The 21089-nt window shown below is 39.8% G+C and overlaps 1 protein-coding gene across 18 annotated transcripts in view; it reads left to right on the forward strand.

The window, feature by feature from the left end:
* Nucleotides 1-21089, forward strand: part of fryl (furry homolog, like) — a 372606-nt gene that overhangs the window by 237389 nt on the left and 114128 nt on the right. For all 18 annotated transcript variants that reach the window (XR_011885352.1, XR_011885353.1, XM_072252739.1 and 15 more), the window contains 8 exons: nt 377-434; nt 6031-6122; nt 11787-11959; nt 12443-12603; nt 15060-15170; nt 16025-16179; nt 17177-17276; nt 19548-19716. Coding sequence is in view for 16 of the 18 variants with exons in the window: in XM_072252739.1 (XP_072108840.1) it covers nt 377-434; nt 6031-6122; nt 11787-11959; nt 12443-12603; nt 15060-15170; nt 16025-16179; nt 17177-17276; nt 19548-19716 (1019 nt within the window). In the remaining 2 variants the exon portion in view is untranslated. The remainder of the gene's footprint in view (nt 1-376; nt 435-6030; nt 6123-11786; nt 11960-12442; nt 12604-15059; nt 15171-16024; nt 16180-17176; nt 17277-19547; nt 19717-21089) is intronic.

Raw genomic sequence — 21089 nt, forward strand, 5'->3', positions numbered from 1 at the left:
GTTTTGCCAAGCTCTGTGATCAACCAAGCTTCCATGATACACTTACCCAACCCTTCAACTTTTTTTTGAAATTGCTTCTAAACCTGCTCAGTTATGCTTAATCAAACTTAAGTGTTATGCTCAAAGAAGCAATTCTCTTATGATCCTTATTTGCTTGAGGTTTCTGTGGCCCTACATTTAGAGACAGAGTATAGTTTTCCTGAATTCCCACCTTACAGTCAAGTGCAAAAACTCATCCAATATGCAGTGTCCTTCATGTAGAACAAAAATTAACATTAATTTGCAAACAATGTTGAATATAGTTTCTATTTTGTGACTTTTTAGCCCAACAAAAGAATTCTGAATAGGTTATTTTTTGTTTTCTTGTTTGTTGCAGGGATTTGATAGAAGAACTTCACCCCATTATTAAAGAAGCACTTGAAAGAAGACCAGAGGTGAATAAAAATGGTCTATTTCTTCATTAACATTTCAAATCATCTGACAAGTTTTGGTTTTGTTGTGAATAAATAAACTCACAGGTTTGGTTTATAGATTTTCCAAAAATGGTTTCACATTGGGAAGCAGTTCCAAAATGTCTAATTGATAAGAATATTGTGCTGGTTAAGCCTTATTTACAGGAATTTTAATATTTTAAGCCTTTGGGAGTTCATCTAAACAGATTGATGCATTTTCTTTCCTTATTGACACATAATTGACAACAATAACAGATAATTCCTGAGTCCAGGTTGACAATATGTAAACTTGACATACTGATACAGCCAATCCATAAAATTGCTACGTTACTGTGCAAAAGTCTTAGGCACTGTAGCTATATCTATGTGCCTAAGACTTTTGAACCGTACTGTATATTAAATGTTAATCGTGTTTTTGAGTTGTTATAAGACTATACAACCGTAAGACATTGAGTCTGCTCTGCCATTTCATCATGGTTGATCCATTTCCTTCTCAACCCCATTATCCTTCCTTTTCCCCTTAACCTTTCACACCCGACTAATCAGAAACCTGTCACCTCCGCCATAAATACACACAATGACCTGTCCTCCACAGCCACCTGTGGCAATGAATTCCACAGATTTACCATCCTCTGGCTAAAGAAATTCCTCCTCATCTCCATTCTGAATGGGGGTTCCTCTATTTTGAGGCTGTGCCCTCCGGTTCTAGACTCCCCCACCATAGGAAACATCCTCTCCATATCCACTGTCTAGGCCTTTGAACATTCAATAGGTTTTAATGAGATTCCCCCCTCATTCTTCTAAATTCCAGTGAGTAAACCCCCAGAGCCATCAATCGCTTCTTATACAATGAGCCTTTCTTTCCCAGAATCATTCTTGTGAACATCCTCCAAACCCCCTCCTGTGTCAGCACATTATTTCTAAGGTAAGGGGCCTAAAACTGCACAGAATACTTCAAGTGAGGCCTCACCAGTACCTTATAAAGCCTTAGCATTACATCCTTGTTTTTTGTATTCCTAGCCCTGTCAGTCTGAATGCTACCTCACTACTTTGCCTTCCTCAGTACTGACTCAACCTGCAAATTAACCTCTCGGGAATTCTGCACAAGGACTCCCAAGTTCCTTTGCACCTCAGATTTTTGAATTTTTCTCCCTGTTTAGAAAATAGTCCATGCTTGTATTTCATTTACCAGTGTGAATGACCATACACTGTATTCCATCCGCCATTTCCTTGCCCATTCTCCTAATCTGTCTAAGTCCATCTGCAGCCTCCCTGCTTCCTCAACACTACCTGCCCCTCCACTTATCTTCGTATTGTCTAAAAACCTAGCCGCAATGCCATGAATTCTGTCATCTAAATCGTTGATAGACAGCTTTAAAAAGAAGCAGTCCCAACCCCGGAACATCACGAGACACCTGAGGCCAATCAGATTATTCCCACTCTTTGCCTCCTGCCAATCAGCCAATGCTCTACACATGCCAATATCTTTGCTATAATACCATGAACACTTATCTTGTAAAGCAGCCTCATGTGCAGCACCTTGTCAAAGGCCTACTGAAAATTTAAGTATACAACATTCATCAATTATCCTTTGTCTATAACAATTATCTACAGGACCATTTGCACTTGTAGATGAAGTTTTGTCATTTATAATTGTAAAACCAAGCACAATGATTCTTACTTCAAAATGTACTTCTGCATTTTTACATTTCTACATATTGTTCAGGCAGATATAAATCTGGAAAAATATTACAATTCTTCAGCATCTTTTATGAACTTTTGTCATCGCAAGGCACTAGATAATCCATTTTGTAGTGTGAACAAAGATTTTGCTGTTTTTTTGGCAACAATTCTCCTGCAGTCTGCCTACATTTGCCCCATATATGTGAACAGGTTTGGTACCTTGGTGAATGCATATCTGAATACAAAAGTTGTTTTGTTTTTTTTTAAAGTATTTTGCATCAGTTCTCACTGTGGAAGACACTAGCAGTACAGTGTAAGTTTCAGGTGTGAAGTTACTGTAATTAGTGAGAAAGTTCTTGGGAAACTGAAAGGTCTGAAGGTAGATAAGTTACCTGGACCAGATGGTGTACACCCCAGAGTTCTGAAAGAGGTGGCTGGAGAGATTGTGGAGGCATTAGTAATGATCTTTCAGGAATCACCAGATTCTGGAATGGTTCTGGAAGACTGGAAAATTGTAAATGTCACTCCACTCTTTGAGAACGGAGAGAGGCAGAAAAAAGGAAACTATAGGCCAGTTAGTCAGACCTCAGTGGTTGAGAAGATATTGGAATCGATTATTAAGGGTGAAGTCTCAGCGTACTTGGAGGCATATGATAAAATAGGCCGTAGTTGGCATGGTTTCCTCAAGGGAAAATCTTGCCTGACAAATCTGTTGGAATTATTTGAAGAAGTAACAAGCAGGATAGACAAAGGAGAATCAGTTGATGTTGTGTACTTGGATTTTCAGAAGGCCTTTGACAAGGTGCCAAACATGAGGCAGCTTAATAAACTACATGCCCAGAGTATTGCAGGAAACACTCTAGCATGGATAAAGCAGTGGTTGATTGGCAGCTGGCAAAGAGTGGGAATAAAGGGAGCCTTTTCTGACCAGCTGCTGGTGACTAGTAGTGTTCCATGGGGGGGGGGGGGGGCGGGTGTGTTGGGACCGATTCTTTTTATGTTATATGTCAATGATTTGGATGATGGAATTACTGGCTTTGTTGCAAAATTTGTAAATGATATGAAGGTGGGTAGAGGGGCAGGTAGTTTTGAGGAAGTAGAGGGGCTACAGTGGATTTAGACAGATTAGGAGAATGGGAAAAGCAGTGGCAGATGGAATACAGTGACGGGAATTATATGGTCATGCACTTTGGTAAAAGAAATGAATGACTATTTTCTAAATGGAGAGAAAATACAAAAAACTAAGACACAAATGGACTTGGGAGTCCTTGTACGGGATTCCCTAAAGGTTAATTTGCAGGTTGAGTCTGTGGTGAGGAAGGCAAATGCAACGTTAGCATTCATTTCAAGAGGACTAGAATATAAAAGCAAGGATGTAACATTGAAACTTTATAAAGCACTGGTGAGGCCTCACTTGGAATATTGTGAGCAGGTTTGGCCCCCTTATCTTAGAAAGGTCATGCTGAAACTGGAGAGGGTTCAAAGAAGGTTCACAAAAATGATTCCAGGATTGAATGGCTTGTCATATGAAGAGTGTTTGATTGCTCTGGGCCTGTTTTCGCTGGAATTCAGAAGAATGAAGGATGACCTCATTGAAACCTATCAAATGGTGAAAGGCCTTAATAGATTGGATGTAGAGAGGATGTTTCCTATGGAGGGAGATTGTAGGACCAGAGGACACAACCTCAGAATAGAGCAGCATCGGTTTTGAACAGAGATGAGAAGGAAATGCTTTAGACAGTGAGTGATAAATCTGTGGAATTCTTTGCCATGGACAGCTGTGGAGACTAAGTATTTATGTATATTTTAGGCAGAGGTTGATAGATTCTTGTTTGGTCAGGGCATGAAGGGATATGGGGGAAAAGGCGGGAGATTGGATCAGCCATGATGCAATGGCGGAGCAGATTTAATGGGCCAGATGCCCTGATTCTGCTGCTATACCTTATGGTCTTATGGTATTATATGCATTCACCAAAATCCCAAACATGCTCCAGCAACTAAACGTGGAATTCCACATCTTTTAAAGTGGGCAGTCTGCTGGTGTTTCTAAGCATTTCTAGGTGACTTTATTTATTTTGAGGATTAAAGCTTTCTTTTTAATGATTAAAAATTTGCAGCACTGAAAGACAAAACTAGAAGCCTGGTTTTTCTGTCTGGCATGTGCCACCTTAGTAATTTGTGGATAGTGCTCATTCTTGACTACTTCTGTCCAGATTGCATTGTGCCGGACCCTGATACCATGCAGGGCCTCGGTGCTGGGACTCAGGGGTTGGAGGGAGACATTTCCAGCAAGTTCTGGTTTTCCTTCTATAAGGTGTGCTGACTGTCCATTATGCACAGGCATTGAGGGCAGTAATAAAGGTCCCCCATCTCTGGTGCTGTTTTGTGTTTCTTTCCTTCACCGTGTCAGTAGCTTCCTCTTGGTTTTCACTACGGTCAGTCACACAAGTCCCTAGTGGAGACTCGGGAATACTGTTGCACTCAGAAGTAGAAGAATTCTTCATTGCTCTTTCCATAACAATTTTGCTTTACTAGTCAGGGCTGTTAGCTGTGAACAGAGCTCCAGAACCTGAAGGAACGGTGACGCACTCTCAGTCTGTCCTCTACCCTTTGACCTGTTTGACATGGGTGATCCTACCAAGACCCTGACTCCAGCCAACATGGCTCTCTGGATTATTGAGGCATGCAAGCCTCCAAACCACAAGTTTGCGGTCCTGTTGGAAGTTTTATAAGGTATTCAAATGGTGAATCCTTACAGCGTTCCCCCGTCTCTACTGAGCAAATTCCAATCTACAGGACACATGACTACCAACTTCCATACGCTTGATTCCACAAACAGTAATGGAATAAATATGAGAGTCATCTAATGATATTAGGTGTGATTATGATTGGCAAAGTGAATGTAGAGAAATCCTGCTCTTTGATAGCCATTTAACAGGATAGGCTTGTTCTATAGGCTCTCGCAAGAATTGACACTTCTGTCGGTGCAGCAGTGTCTCCATTCTGCACCGATGTGCTAGCTTGGTTCTCGTGTTCAAATCCAAAAGTATATCTTCTACCTCTGGTCTAGTTTCAGAAGATGGCAATAAGAAATCATAGAATGTTTAAACACTCATCTAAAATTGCCTTTGCTGATGGCACATATATCAAGTTTTCAGGGCCCAGAGATCATTATTTCTTCCTGCTGTCTCATCCTGCGTCAGCCCCTCCCTCACCTCACAACCTTGATAAAACAGCGTACTCCTCAGCTTTAAGATTGAGTACTCAAGCATATCTATTCTGAAAGTTCAGTTCTGCACAAGTTTCTCTCACGCTGGCCTGGCTTGATGAATCTTATAGGTACTGTCTGTCTATGCAGATACTATTATGACACTTCATTTAAATCAACCGAAGTAACCTTCAAATACCCAAACTGTAACCCCACCTGAAAATTTGCATCGTATCTGTCATTCAGTTTATATAATTGATAGTTGTAATTTCTGATATAAAATAGCAATCTTAAGAGAAAGTGCTGCTGTAATTAGTGATGGCATCATTGAAGAAGTGTCTGATGGGCATATGAATTGCTTGGGCATCAAGGGCTACGGGCCGGTTGTTGGAAGATGGGATTAAATGGAAGGGTGTCCACTGGCCATTGTGAATGCAGTGGACGAAAATGGTATTTCCATGCTGTATGACTACATGAGTAATGTCTTTAGTAATCTTGCATCGTCTGTTACAACATCGACTTGTTTGGAAATTAATTGACTATATTCAGATATTCAGTGATAATATCTTTTTATGGTTGATAAATTTTGTTGAATTCTTGAACAGTTTTATTTTGAATTATTTTAACTACTATTGGATAGGTTTTCAAAGCATGACAATTAAGTAACATTTTATGTGTGTTGTGCAGAATATGAAACGACGCAGGCGTCGAGACATTTTGCGAGTGCAACTCGTAAGGATCTTTGAACTACTGGCAGATGCTGGTGTAATTAGTCACAGGTAAAGAATTAACATACAATTCAAGTTTTCTTCAAAAAAAATGCAACACAAGTGTTATGCTGTCAAAGAAAGATCAGATAAGCTTGGGTTTATTTTCTTTGAAATAAAGGAGATGAGAAGGTGATTGATAGAAGGGAAGGGGAGAGTTCTTTTTACAAAGTGGTTGATGTCTAGATCTCACTGTCAGAGGAAGGAGTGGAATCAGATAGAACCACTGTGTTTATGAAACATAAATGGCATGAAAGGGCAAGAAATAAGAAAGACACAGACTTAGTGTGAGCAAATGTTGACTTGGAATTGGTGAGCCAAAGAGCCCATTTTTGTGCTGTACAACTCTATGACTGTAGAGAAGCAGTGTAGTTATTAATTACAGGATAGTGTTAAAGTTAAGTCAGCGTTAATCTTCACTAAATTAAAGTAGCTGCACTCAACTAAGCTAGCAATGATCCCAGTGCTCATAGTGGGAAAGCACAGTGCCATGGTGGGGTTCAGTAGCTGTGTTCTGCATGGCTGAATGATTTAACAAAATTTACAATCAAAGCATTGTCTTTTGTTCTGGCTATAATTTTGCAGCTTATTCCATGCCCCTCCACCTCTCCCATTTCTAGCTAAACCACACACATCATAAAGCTAGTGCTTTTAACTATGGGCTAAACTTTGGGCTGCTTCCTTCTCTATCATTAAGATTGAGTGCTCTCATTTTGATAAAACCCATCCTTCCCTGTACCACAGATGAGGCAAAAATAGGCATGTGTAAATTTGGAAAAGCAAATTTGAGTAAACGAGCAACATAAATACTTTCTAAAGGGGAGTCAAAAATCAGGCATTATCAGCCAATTACCTCAGCTTCTAACCCTGAAAAAGCTTATGCTACAGGTCAAGACTGTGATGGATTTCCTGCTATATGGCTGAATAATTTTAGTGCCAACAACAGTGAAGGAGCTTGATAACATCCAGTGTAACTTGGCAATGGGATCTCCAGTTTTGGCATTCACTCCTTCCATTGCCAAACTACTCCATGCACTCACTGTGGCTGTCCACACTCCCATTTTGAATGTGGTTGGGGGACACATAAGAAAATGCTGCAAGCCAAATTCATGGCATCATCGGTTTCAATAGGTGCATTTAATGTCAGAGAAATGTATACAATATATATCCTGATATTATTTTCTTTGCAATCATCCACAAAAACAGAGGTACGCCCCAAAGAATGAATGACAGTTAAATGTTAGTACCCAAACCCCCTCCCCCATAGATGGCTCAGTTGCTCAAGAGGAGAGTACAAATAGCGGTAGAACAATAATAGCACGGGAACTGGTAGCTACAGATTCAGGACTCCAAGGTGGGATGTTGCTTCTCTGATGCCAAAGTCAGGGGTTTCACAGAATGGCTGCAGAGTATCCTAAAGGGGGAACATCAACTGAAGTGGCACCTATTGGTACTAATAAACATAAGTGATTAAAGGGATAGAGCCCTGCAAGATTGAATTTGAGTTTGGAGATTAATTAATAACCAACACCTCAAAGGTTGCCATCTCAGGGCAAATTCTTTCACCTTCTGACTGTCGCAATAGGAGGATGGACCCAAGGTCTTCACAGTGACAAAGTTCAAAGTAAATTTGTTATCAAAATACATGTATGTCACCATATAGAACCCTGAGATTCATTTTCTTGCAGGCATGCTCAAATCAAAATAGAAAAATAACCATAAAAGAATGAATGAAAGACTGCACCAACTTGGGCGTTCAACCAGTATGCAAAAGACAACAAACTGTGCAAATACAAAAAGCAAGAAATAATAAATAAGCAATAAATATCAAGAACATGAGATGAAGAGTCCTTGAAAGTGAGTCCGTGGGTTGCGGGAACATTTCAACAATGGGGCAAGTGAAGTCCCTTTGGTTCACGAGCCTGATGATTGAAGGGTAATAACTGTTCCTGAACCTGGTGATGATAGTCCGAAGGCTCCTGTACCATCTCCCTGATGGCAACAGCAAGAAGAGAGCATGTCCTGGGTGATTGGTGTCCCTGATGATGGATGCTGCTATCCTGCGACAAGGCTTTGTGTAGGTGTGCTCAGTGGTGGGAAGGGCTTTGCCTGTGATGGACTGGGCTGTATCCACTATTTTTTGTAGGATTTTCCATTCAAGGGTATTGGTGTTTCCATACCAGGCTGTGATGCAGCCTGTCAGTGTACTCTCCAGTTTTAGATGTCATGCAGATTCTTCCTAAACTCTTCACAAAGTACAAACACTGCCCTGCTTTCTTCGTAACTGCACTTGCATACCAGACCCAGGATGGGTTCTTTGAAATGATACCACCGATGAATTTGAATTTGCTGACCCTCTCCACCTCAGATTCCCTGATGAGGATTGGCTCATAAACCTCTGGTTTCCTCCTCTTGAAGTCAATAATCAGCTCCATTCTCTTGCTGGCATTGACTAAGAAGTTGATGTTATGGCATCACTCAGCCAGATTTTCAGCCTCCCCCTCCGATTCATCACCACCTTTGATTCGGCCTATGACAGTGGTTTCATCGACAACCTTAAAAATGGCATTGGAACTGTGCATAGCCGCACAGTCATAAGTATAAAGCAAGTAGAGCAGGGGGCTAAGCGCACAGCCTTGAGGTGCACCTGTACTGATGGAGATTGTGAAGAAGATGTTGTTAACAAACCAAACTGATTGGGGTCTGCAGGTGAGGAAATCGAGGATCCAATTGCAAGGAGGTTTTGAGACCAAGGTCTTGAAGTTTATTGATCAGTTTTGAGGGGATGATGGTATTGAATGCCGAGCTGTAGTCAATGAAGAGCATCCTGATGTATGCATCTTTGCTGTCCAGATGTTCCAGCGTTGAGTGAAGAGCCAATGAGATGGCATCTGCTGTGGACCTGTTGCTCCAGTAGGCAAATTGGAGTGGATCCAAGTCGCTTCTCAGGCAGGAGTTGATATGTTTCATCACCAACCTCTCAAAACACTTCATCACAGTGGATGTAAGTGATAACCATTGAGGCAGATTATCATGCTTTTAGGCACCAGTATAATTGAAGCCTGCTTGAAGGAGGTGGGTACCTCAGACTGCCAAAGTGAGAGGTTAAAGATCTCAGTGAACACTCCAGCCAGTTGATCAACACAGGTTTTTAGTACTTGGCCAAGTACCCTGTCTGGACTAGATGCTTTTTGTGGGTTCACCCTCTTAAAGGCTGCTCACACATTGGCCTCGGAGACTGAAATCACAGAATCATCAGGGGCTGTGGGAGTCCATGATGGTTCCTCCAAAATCTGATCAAAGAGAGCATAGAATGCATTGATTTCATCTGGAAGCGAAGCCTGTTTTTGCCTGTGTTGTTTGACTTAACTTCATAAGCGTTGATAGTATTCAAGCCCTGCCACAACTGTCGAACATCCTTCATTGATTCAGATTTACTGTGGAGTTGCCACTTGGCCCATGAGATGACCTTTCAGAGATCATATCTAGACTTGTTGTAACTTACTTGGTCACCAGACTTGAATGCCTCTGATCTGGCCTTCAGCAGATTGTAGATCTCATGGTTCATCCAGGGTTTTTGGTTGGGAAAGACTGAATGATTTTGTGGTGACACACTCATTTGCAACTGTTTTAATAAAGCCCGTGACAACCATGGTGTATTCATTCATTCAGATCCACAGTTTGTAGAGCTATGGCCTCGAGACCTGACTAATACAGATGTTCAGTCCTCTGTACAGAGCTAATACAGATGTTTAGCTCTGGTGCTAATGGTGCGGAATTTGCATGTTCACTGGGTGCTTCGTTTTCCTCTCGCATTTCAAAGATGTGTGCACTGGAACCCTATTAATCACTATAAGTTGCCCTAAGGATGTAGGTGAGCAGTAGAATCTGGCGGGTGGGGGATGGTTGGTATAGTTGATGGAAATCTGGGAAGAATAAAATGGGGTCAGTATAACCGGGTGCAAGAGCTTTGCACAGACTTCCTGTGCTGAAGGACCTGTTTCTGTATATATGACTTAATGAAGTTATGTGCTTAAAGAGTTGTTGCAGGAGGAATTTAGATTATTTGGACACTGGAAGCAGTTCTGGGGAAGGAGGGACCTCTTTTTTTAAAAAAAAATGAGATGACCTACACACAGACAGCATCAGAGCCAGTGTTCTAACAGGGCTAGTTTTTTGTGCTTTGAGTGTTTAGCCTAAATGGTAAGTGGATGGGAACCAAACAGAATGACAAGGGATTGTGAAACAAAGTCAGAAATAAAAGAAACATCATTAGAGTGAAAAAGCAGAAGGCAAGGAAACCAAGAATGAAAGGTGATTAGGGCCAAAATATTAAACAATGCTAAGATGATAAATAATATCAGAAGGAAATTCTGAATATTTTGTATCTCACAGGTTCAAGTTTAATTGTCATTCAATCATACCCATGAATACAGCTAAACAAAGCAGCATTACTTTGGGGCCAACGTACAAAACACAGTAACAACAGCCACACACAGCACAAGGCATATATGGCACATAAGGTATCAGTAAAATACAGTCACAAAAAAATACATAGTTCAAGACCCTGATATGATATTATACATGAAATAATAAGGTAGATGAACAATTACACAAATAGTAGTAAGTGATTCTGATTTGAAAGCCATTACAGGGTTGAAACTTCTGTTTTTTTTATCCTGCACAGCATGTACTTGCAGTTCACCAGAAGAATCAGCTTAAAAAACTTAGTTGTAACATTCCCTACGTAGGTAATAGACACAATTTTGCAATATGATAATATATCATTGCTGTTTGTAAGTGTTTCTGTACTTGGGGACTCTTTGAATATATGTCAATTTCAGTTGTTGTTCCATTATGACTGAAGTGTTTCACTGCAATGTATATCACTCACTTTGACTCAGAAATGTTCTGTAGTGTCCTTCATTTGGTTCTTAGATGCGAAAGAAAGCATTGGGAAAATGAAACTTAGTTTTAGCAATCATGAGGAAAAGAGAATGATCTCAGGAAGGAAATAGTTGTATTTTATACAGAGTAGTATTTCCAGACATGAAAAATTGGACTGGAATGAAATATGTTTTCTTTACAATTAGTGCATGAAAGCATTTTTATTTTCCTTCAAAAAGAAAATTAGCTGCAAACTGCAAGTGGTTCTCAATAGATTGACGAAGTTATGCCTATTTTTCATGTAGCTGTGAATTCTTTACACTTAAGGTAAAAGGAGAGTTCAAATTGAAGTTGAAAGGAGTCTTTATGATAATCCATATCGTAAATAGAATTTTCCTTCTGCAAAGTTTACAATTGTGAAGGGTAATTCTTTGGAACTGATTAGCTTAACTTGTAGTGAAGCTGTTCTTTTGATTTTTGGGAACTGCCTACACTTGTTAAAGAACTGCATCAGAGAGTTCAGAATACATGCCTATAAAGAATGTGGAGTGGATGTGGGGTCAGAATTTGCTTTCCTTTGAAATCAAGGTGTTTTCACTTGCTTTGAAGTCAACACTAGCTGTTCTCTGATAACAATTTGGCCTCATTCCAACTGACTGGGAGAAAATAAACAGTTAAATTGAATAATAGTTTTTTGTTTGAAATTATATGAACTCTTTAAAATAAATATATTTGATTTGATTATGTTTTTGTTGTTCTAATGTACTCTTTTCTTTTCCCTATAATCAGTGGAAGTGGAGGCCTTGACAATGAATTACATTCCCTCAATAATACCTTGTTGGAGTATGTTGATTTAACTCGGCAGCTACTTGAAGCTGAGAATGATAAGGATTCTGACACATTAAAGGATATCCGATGCCATTTCAGTGCCTTAGTGGCAAATATCATTCAAAATGTTCCAGGTGGGATAATTATAACACAAGCACTGTGAAATGCCGAGCAATTTCTTATCTGAAAAGAGACAGTATTTAGTTACTACTGTCCATTTATAAGAGCATTATATCATTACCACCTTTGGTATTATCACTCCTTTGGTCTTTGGGCAAGCAAACTAATCTGTACCAAGGTTTACTCCAATGTGTTATCAGATTGTCTTAACTTTCAGGACGCACTTACAGTTAATTTTATGTGGTGTACCAATGCCAGTAAAGATAAAATGTACCAATTGGGAGAATTTCAAAATATAAATAGACCTATATTTTGAGCCCAAAATCTGACCGCAACCAAGCAAGATAAATTGTTTCCTGATGTTGTTTAACAGTTGTGCGTCAGAGGGAGATTTTAATTTAAGTAATTATTTTAATTATATTACAAATAATGTATTGTGCCAACCTTATTTTAGAATCATGCTGAAATTTATTTCTCATTTTCGTCTATTCTTACAGTGCACCAACGCAGGTCTATCTTTCCACAGCAGAGTCTACGTCATAGTCTATTCATGTTGTTCAGCCACTGGGCTGGTCCCTTTAGCATAATGTTTACTCCCCTGGACAGGTACAGTGATAGGAACATGCAAATTAACCGACACCAGTACTCTGCATTAAAGGTATCAGATGTTATTCTTTTCTTTCGTGATGAATATCCAGCAATTGTAGTCTTGATTTTAATTGTAATGTACTAATGTTGCATTTTGTCTTGGATATTTGCATTAGATATGACAGATACGTATTTCTTTAGGTGAACCACATATCCTAAAGATTAACAAGTACTATTTTGATTCATGTGATAACATACTGTATACTCATTGATAGAGCTGAGCTCTTTTACTTTAGCTTGTAGAAGAACAACAGTAGTATAACTTTCCTGCATGAATATACTGTACTTTGCTGATTAAGTATGAGCTTCAATACAATCAGTCTCAGATGTTATAATGGGTCATGTGCTTGACCTGACTGCAGACCAGGTCCAGGCCCCATTCGAAAGCTTGGTCATTCCTGCGTGCAATGACCACTTGACCTGATAGCTGCACATCACATTTCATGATTTTGAGATATCCCTGGATTCAAGGATTCAAAGCTGGGTGGCAGTGTGAAATGTGAGGAGGATGTTATGAGAATGCAGGGTGACTTGGACAGGCTGGGTGAGTGGGCAGATGCAGTTTAATGTAGATAAATATGAGGTTATCCACTTTGGTGGTAAGAACAGGAAGGCAGATTATTATCTAAATGGAGTCAAGTTAGGAAAAGGGGAAGTACAACGAGATCTAGGTGTTCTTGTACACCAGTCACTAAAAGCAAGCATGCAAGTACAGCAGGCAGTGAAGAAAGCTAATGGCGTGCTGGCCTTCATAACAAAGGGAATTGAGTACAAGAGCAAAGAGGTCCTTCTGCAGTTGTACAGGGCCCTGGTGAGACCACACCTGGCAGATTAGTTTAACCTCATTTTTATTCGCCATTTCTTGACCTCAACTCAGTTGAAGTGCAAATATTCTATTCCCAAATTGGTTCCAATGCTCAAAGAAGCTGGGGCACTCTCATCTGCAGCATTTCGGCAGCAATATTTCAACTTACTTTTAACCTTAGTAATCCTGTTCACAAAAGCACAAAGAGAAACCAGATCCAGCCTTCAAGCAGGATTCTAAGATGTTAGAATTGAATATCTCAGTCGGGGAAAGTAGATTTATGAGTGCATTTTCACAGGAATTATAAACCCAGGCACAGTGCACATATAAAACGTGTGGGAGCAAAATGATGTGAAGGGTACATCAGGATAGATCAAGAAAGCATGCAGGATCCTGGGATTTAGGAAAACAACTTTCATACTTTGGTCGCCTGTGAGTCCATGTTAAGCTGCACAGAAAATTGGTTAGGCCAATTATTAGTGGTCATATTTTAGGAGAAATTGCAGATTTGTTGAAAATGTCAGCTGTGTGCAATGTTCTTGTAAAATTCCTGGTCAGATCTTGTCTTTTTCAATTGGGTAATGCTTTAAATAGTATTAGCTTTAATTTTTATGCATACTTTTTTTGGCCCATGTATACTTTTGACTAAAATCTAGTTCAATCACAATTTGATCATTTTAAAATGAGTATTGTGTGAACTATTTTAACTCTATTCCATGCGTTGCTCTTTAAAAGTTATAGACAATTAGAACTAACACACACAAAATGCTGGGGGAACTCAACAGGCCAGGCAGCATCTATGGAAGTGAGTGTGGTCGACATTTCGGGCCAGAACCCTTCATCAGGACTGTAGAAAAATAGATGAGGAGTCAGAGTAAGAAGGTGGGGGAGAGGAGGAAGAAACACTAGGTGACAGGTGAAACTGGGGGGGGGGTGCGAAGTAAAAAGCTGATAAGTTGGTTGGTGAAGAAGAAACTGGGCTGGAGAAGGGGGAATCTGATAGGAGAGGACAGAAGGTCATGAAAGAAAGAAGCGGAAGGCGCACGAGTGGACGTGATAGGCAGGTAAGGAAATAAGGTGAGAGAGGAAGAAGGGAATGATGAAGGTGGGGGCATTACTGAAAGTTTGAGAAATTGACGTTCATGCCATCAGGTTGGAGGCTACCCAGACGGAATATAAGGTGGTGTTTCTCCAAGGTGTGGCCTCATTGTGACAGTAGAGGAGGCCATGGACTGGCATGTCAGAATAGGAACGGGGCAGATGAAGCGTAGGTGCTCAGCAAAGTGGTCTCCGAATCTACATCAGGTCTCACAGATATGCAGGAGGCCACACCGGGAGCACTGGATTGAGGAGATGACCCCAACAGACTCACAGGTGAAATGTCGCCTCACCTGGAAGAACTGTTTGAGGCAATGAACAGTAGTGAATTAGAACAATTTGGTCGACTGAAAGTCAGAATTCTTTCATGCCACTGATGCTATAAGGTTTTTGGATGCCAGAGCATTAGGGAATGTGAACTGTAATGTTACCATCACCCATTGGATCGTATTACAGTCTTTGCACTACAGGACTTAGATTTGGGTTTGGGAATATTGAAATAAATATGTTCAACATACTATGTCTGTAACCATGAGCTTCAATCTCATCTTTTATCACTGCAGGCGATGTCAGCTGTATTATGTTGTGGACCTGTGTCAGATAATGTAGGTTTGTCTTCTGATGGCTACCTGTATAAGTGGTTGGATAATATTCTGGATTCCCAGGAAAAAAAGGTAAGAAACCTGTTTTGATTAAATGCACTTTGATGTTGAGATACATCCGAGGATGTGCTGGGACACATCATCAGTGATGTAATCCTGGGATCATTGGGTGTTTCAGGTCTTGCAACATCAGACATCCTTACCCAGGTGACCTAGCCAGGGATGATCAGATCTCGACTTGTGTCCCAGCAGCATAGGTCCACGATTCACACCTCTTGATACATTGCTATCTGGAGGTACGCTCAGAAGCATCTGTGGTGGTCCTGATGGCTTTTCTCTTTGCAGCCTCCACTTTGCTAAAGAGAGAATAGGTTCTGCAAAGCGAGCAACTAGCAAAACTTCTACACCCCACTTCTATAGGCTCACCATGTGCCATCCACCCCTGTGTCTGGCACTGTCAATTCTACCCTAACTACCTACTTCGAGGTTTCTGACAGAATGACCATGTCAGGCCTCGGTGATGATGATGTGATGAAGTCAGGAAACTTTAATTACTTGCCAAGATCGACTTTCAGTTGCCAGTCAAATGCCGTGGGAGCAAACCTGCTGGTGATTTGGTCTGAGGCTGTGGTTGGTCTCCCAATTTTGACAAAAGCTATGGACTCCTGTCATAATATTGAAAACAAAACAAAATTATAGTATCTCATTGCTTGTGTTCTGAAAACTCATTAAGTAAAACATAATATAATGTATGTAAGTTTGTACTGTGTGAATTTAGTGCCATCTTTGAAGGCAAGATTGATCAATATAGAATGTTTATGCTAAAATTAAGCAGCGGCTCATGTAACTCACAATTGTTTTGTAGACTAATTTATAACATAATTAATAAATTCTAATATGATGTTTCAGTATCATTTTTTTTTTAGGTTCATCAATTAGGTTGTGAAGCGGTAATGCTCTTATTGGAGTTGAATCCAGACCAGAGTAATCTGATGTACTGGGCTGTAGATCGATGCTATACAGGTTCAAAACGTGTGGCAGCTGGATGCTTCAAAGCAATAACCAATGTATTCCATAACAGGTATGAGTTTAATTCATTACATATTGATTAACGAGTAATAGGTATGTGCGCCTCTTGATGCACATGCCTATTTGAAGGGGTGCATTGATTTTTTTAAAATTGTCGGGTTTATTCAATAAATGAAAATCTGTTTTTATTTACCGTAAGTCATAAATGTTTACAAATTGACCACTAGTTCAGATTGAGCTGGAAGTCAGGAGCAGATGGGCAGCGACTTGATCACCACTGCTGACCCGCCAAATGGAGAGTGTGGTGGTTAAGGGTCAAAACACTTCGTGAAGATTGGGCACCTCCTGTCAACATCTGTTCCTGTTCAAAGGCTATGGTTGCCTCATTAAGTAACTGTAGAGAGCACCCCAGTGTATGATGCAAGCAAATTTGATGTTAATTAACAAACTTTTTATTCCAGTTGGAAATCATGAGCAACTGGACTACATTGATATTCCTCCTATTTATTCGTATGATTTGAAATTTCAGGTCATTTATAGAAAACAATTCCCGGAGAAATGAAAACAAACACAGAACCAAACTGGTGCATCTATAGAATGCCATTTACATTGCTCTGGTGTAGATAGACCTGTTGCAGACTCGTACCACTCACCTTTATGAATGGCACAAGATGAACTCTTAGTGTGTAGAGAAATCTGAGAGTGTGGTGAACTATTATAATGGAAAAACCATGGCTCGAAGTGCAAAGTTCTCGCCATGGTAGAAAATAATAATCTGCAGAATCTCTTGTGTTAGATTTACACTGATGTACACATGTTCCCTTGAATGTCCACTTTAGTATTATTTTCCCTCTGTGCTCTATCTTCAGCTCTTTATTTGGATCTTCATTAAATATTGTACTATATAAATATGTTAGTGTGTTTACCCAAGGTTAGTACTACTTAACTATTTGTTCATACATGCTTTACTTGTAGTAATTGTAGCAAGTCTTGTTCGGCATCTAACCTTTTAAATTTAATAATGCATTCCTTGTGGAATTTCCTCACAGGGATTACCAGTTTGATACAGTGACCCTGCTAAACCTGATACTTTTCAAAGCAGCTGATTCATCCAGAGAGATCTATGAAATTGCCATGCAACTGCTGCAGGTATGTGCATGTTTTGTAATGGAATGAGTGGAATTTTTAAAATGAAAAATGCATGACAGTTTAAAGCATGTTTCCATCCATTATTAAACCTTAGCAAAAATTCTTAATTCTATATCTGAATATTATGAATTTTGTAAATGTGTCATGATATTTCATTAACAGTATTCTCTCCTTTTCATCAACTCAACAAAGAAGATTCATCAGATTCAATGATCTGTCAGTGTATGTGGAAATTCCATTTATTACAGTTCACAGTCCTTCTGAATTTAGGGATTGGAGTATATAATCTAAGACAATAATTCATGGTGTCTCTGAACTATTTCTCAAGATAAGTGATGAATTGGATAGAAAAACATTTGTAAGGAGTTACAAGCACACTTTCAAAGGTGGAGTTCAGGCAGCATCTATGGAGGGAAATTGACAGTCGAGGTTTTGGGTTCTGTTCCCTGGAAAGAAAGGAGAGGTGGCCAGTATAAAAAGATGGGCTGGGGTGGAAAGGATAGAAGAGCGAGCAGATAATAGGTGGATTTAGATGAGCAGAGTAAAAAGGCAGATGAGGCAGGGGGAGATTTGGGAAATGATACAAGATGCTGGGAAAGAAGGTAGGTAGAAGTGACAAAGGACGAAATTTGACAGGAGTAGACAGTGGACCATGCAATAAAGGGAAAGGGGTGAGGAGAGGAACTGGAGGGAGGGATGTGTGAGTGATAGGCAGATCGCGGGGGCTTGAGAAGAGAAAGATAATGGATGATGGCCAAATTGATGAGGAGATAAGGGGAAACAGGGAAGTAGTTACCGAAGGTTAGAGAAGTAGATGTTCATGTGGTCAAGTTGGAGACCACCGTGGCGAAAAATGAGGTGCTCTTCCTCTAATCGGTGTCTTGTCTTAAATTGGCAGTAGAGCAGGATGTGGTAGGTTTCTAGCATCTGGTCAAAGCACAACAGCATCTCCACTTCAGGATCAGGTTTATTATCAACGGCATGTGACGTGAAATTTATTAACTTAGCAGCAGCAGTTCAATGCAATACATAATATAGAAAAAAATAAATGAAATAAAAATAATAAGTAAATATATCAGTTACAGTATACTTATATTGAATAGGTTAAAAACATGCGAAAAGAAGTAATACTGTATTTTTTTTTAAAATGTGAGGTAGTGTCCAAGGGTTCAATGTCCATTTAGGAGCGGATGGCAGAGGGGAAGAAGCTGTTCCTGAATCGCTGAGTGTGTGCCTTTAGGCTTCTATACCTCCTACCTGATGGTAACAGTGAGAAAAAGGCATGCCCTGGGTGCTGAAGATCCTTAATAATGGACGCTGCCTTTCTGAGACACCGCTCTCTGAAGATGTCGTGGGTACTTTGTAGGCTAGTACCCAAGATGGAGCTGACTAGATTTGCAACTCTCTGCAGCTTCTTTCAGTCCTGTGCAGCAGCCCCCTCCCCCATACCAGACAGTGATGCAGCCTGTCAGAATGCTTCCTAAGCAGATTGAGGCATGTGAGTCTCCCCGCTCCCCCTCCCACCATTTTAACCAATTTTTACAGGAGCACCAGCGGGAGCACCATCTAGTATGGGAGTTGTAAGGCATCTGACTGCTAGTCCTGACAAAGGATTGTAAAGAATGCTGAGAGGATCTGTTCTACCCATTAGACATATTTATCTGGAATGCTGATTTTGTAGGGCCCTTAGCATTGTCAATGATCCCTCCCATCCGTCCAACAATCTCTTTTACCCCTACCATCGGGCAGGAGATATCGTAGCATTAGGACAAGGCCTGTTAGTATGGTAAACAGCTTCTTCCTCCTGGCCATAAGACTACCGAACTCCTTCCCATTACCTAGGTCTCATCACATATGAAGTGCCAGTAGCATTATATTGTTTACTTTTTAATTTGTATCGTATATGCACTTTATAATTTGTTAATTTATTTGTAGCAATGTTCATTTATGTGTTATGTGTGTGAGTTGTTCTGTGGAATTCTAAGAATATGTAGAGAGCTTTTTTGATAATATTTCTGAATTACTAATGTTAAGGAAATTATACAAAGAACTTGTTTAATAAACCTTGTATTGGAGAATTAAGATGGACAATTCAGCACTTGATAATGCCCTCGACACCTCTAACGTGCTTTCCTGAATTCTTTCCCTTTGACCCTTCACGCTACCTTTTAAAAAGATCTTTGAATCAGTAGAGCAGCAGGTGTTTTCATCTTTGGTTCCACAGTAAATGTACCGCTTTTAAATTTTGATTTTTGGTTTAATTTATTTTAGATCTTGGAGCCCAAGCTATTTCGCTATGCCCACAAGCTGGAAGTACAACGAACTGATGGAATATTAAATCACCCTTCTCCATTACCACATCTGTACTCTGTTTCCTACTATCAGTTATCAGAGGAATTGGCAAGGACTTACCCAGAGCTCACAATCTCAATCTTCTCAGGTATATTTCACTGGTTGTATCTGTGACAGTTCCTCTCTTTTTTTTCTAAGAGATACAGTGTGGTAACAGGCCCTTGTGGCCTGACTTAGCCCACGGCTCCCAATTACATCATGTGAGTGATTAATCTACCAGTCTGTATGTCTGGAATGTGGGAGGAAACCAGAGCATCTGGAGGAAACTCATGCAGTCACAGGGAGATCGTACAAATTTCTTACAGACAGTGGTGGGAATTGAACCTGGGTCGTTGGTGCTGTAACCCTTTGCATTAACTGTTACAATAATGCTTTGTGGAAGCAGTATTTCAAATTTGCTTACAGTTATCATTCCTGAAAAGTCACTTATTTTGTGCCTATTTAAAAAAAACAACCATAAAGGTCTTTTTGCTTTTATTGCAAATAATGTTTTAATGGTTTTTAAAGAGTCTAATTAAATACTGTACTTATTATCATTGGCAAATTTGATAAACTTTTATAAATGTACCATGTTTTCATTAATTATAAATATTTTAGGCTTTTTACATTTCAGATTAGTACATAAAATCTTAATGATAAGTCGATTATAAAATATTCATAACTAGTGTAAGGATGGCATCTTTACAAAAGTGTATGCAAATTTGATAATTTGAATATTCTTTTCATGTGAAAACAATATCTGCCTTGTGTTGCCAGAAGGGTTTGATTAAAAACATAAACAGTAATTCCCATGGATTTCAGTTCCTTAATGTTCTTCTAGTTTTTGTCTGTACTGTGCTCATTTTACAAGTATTGATTCAGTTCGAGGTGTTTTGACTGTCCATGTCATTTATCCAAGATGTGTATAGATTGCCAATGGAATCTATAGTACACCATAAAGAACGCACTGAAGACCTCCTCAACCACGGCCCTGTCCTTGACATGAGTGTCCTAGACTCCGTGCCCCAGCAGCCTACTCGGTCCAGCTTTTCTGCTAACATTGACCAACAAGAAATTAAGAAAGTCTCGTGTGGTTGAAAATTAACAAGGCCTTTGGAAGTTCTCAAACAAGAAAAAACTGCAGATGCTGATTCTCATGACTTAAGAATCCCTTCTGATATTTCATCTTTTTTTCCAGTGCTTTTGAAGGGTATCAACCCAAATTGACAACTATTTCTTCACTTACCTGGATGCTGCCTGACCTGCTGAGCTCCTGCAACATTGTTTCTGTTTTGCCTTGGAAGTTCTCAGTGACCAGCTGATTGTTAAATTCAAAAATATTGATAATTAAGAGTTTCAGACCCATATCCACAATTTCATTGTCCTCTTCTAGAATGAGGAAGATCTTTAAGAAGACCTTCAGGGCTATTGTATTCATGACCATTTTTGCTGAACAGTTAAGCCCAACTGTAGGAACTAGGC

The sequence above is a fragment of the Mobula birostris genome, chromosome 3 (genome assembly GCF_030028105.1).
Source record: "Mobula birostris isolate sMobBir1 chromosome 3, sMobBir1.hap1, whole genome shotgun sequence".
Taxonomy (NCBI): Eukaryota; Metazoa; Chordata; class Chondrichthyes; order Myliobatiformes; family Myliobatidae; genus Mobula; species Mobula birostris.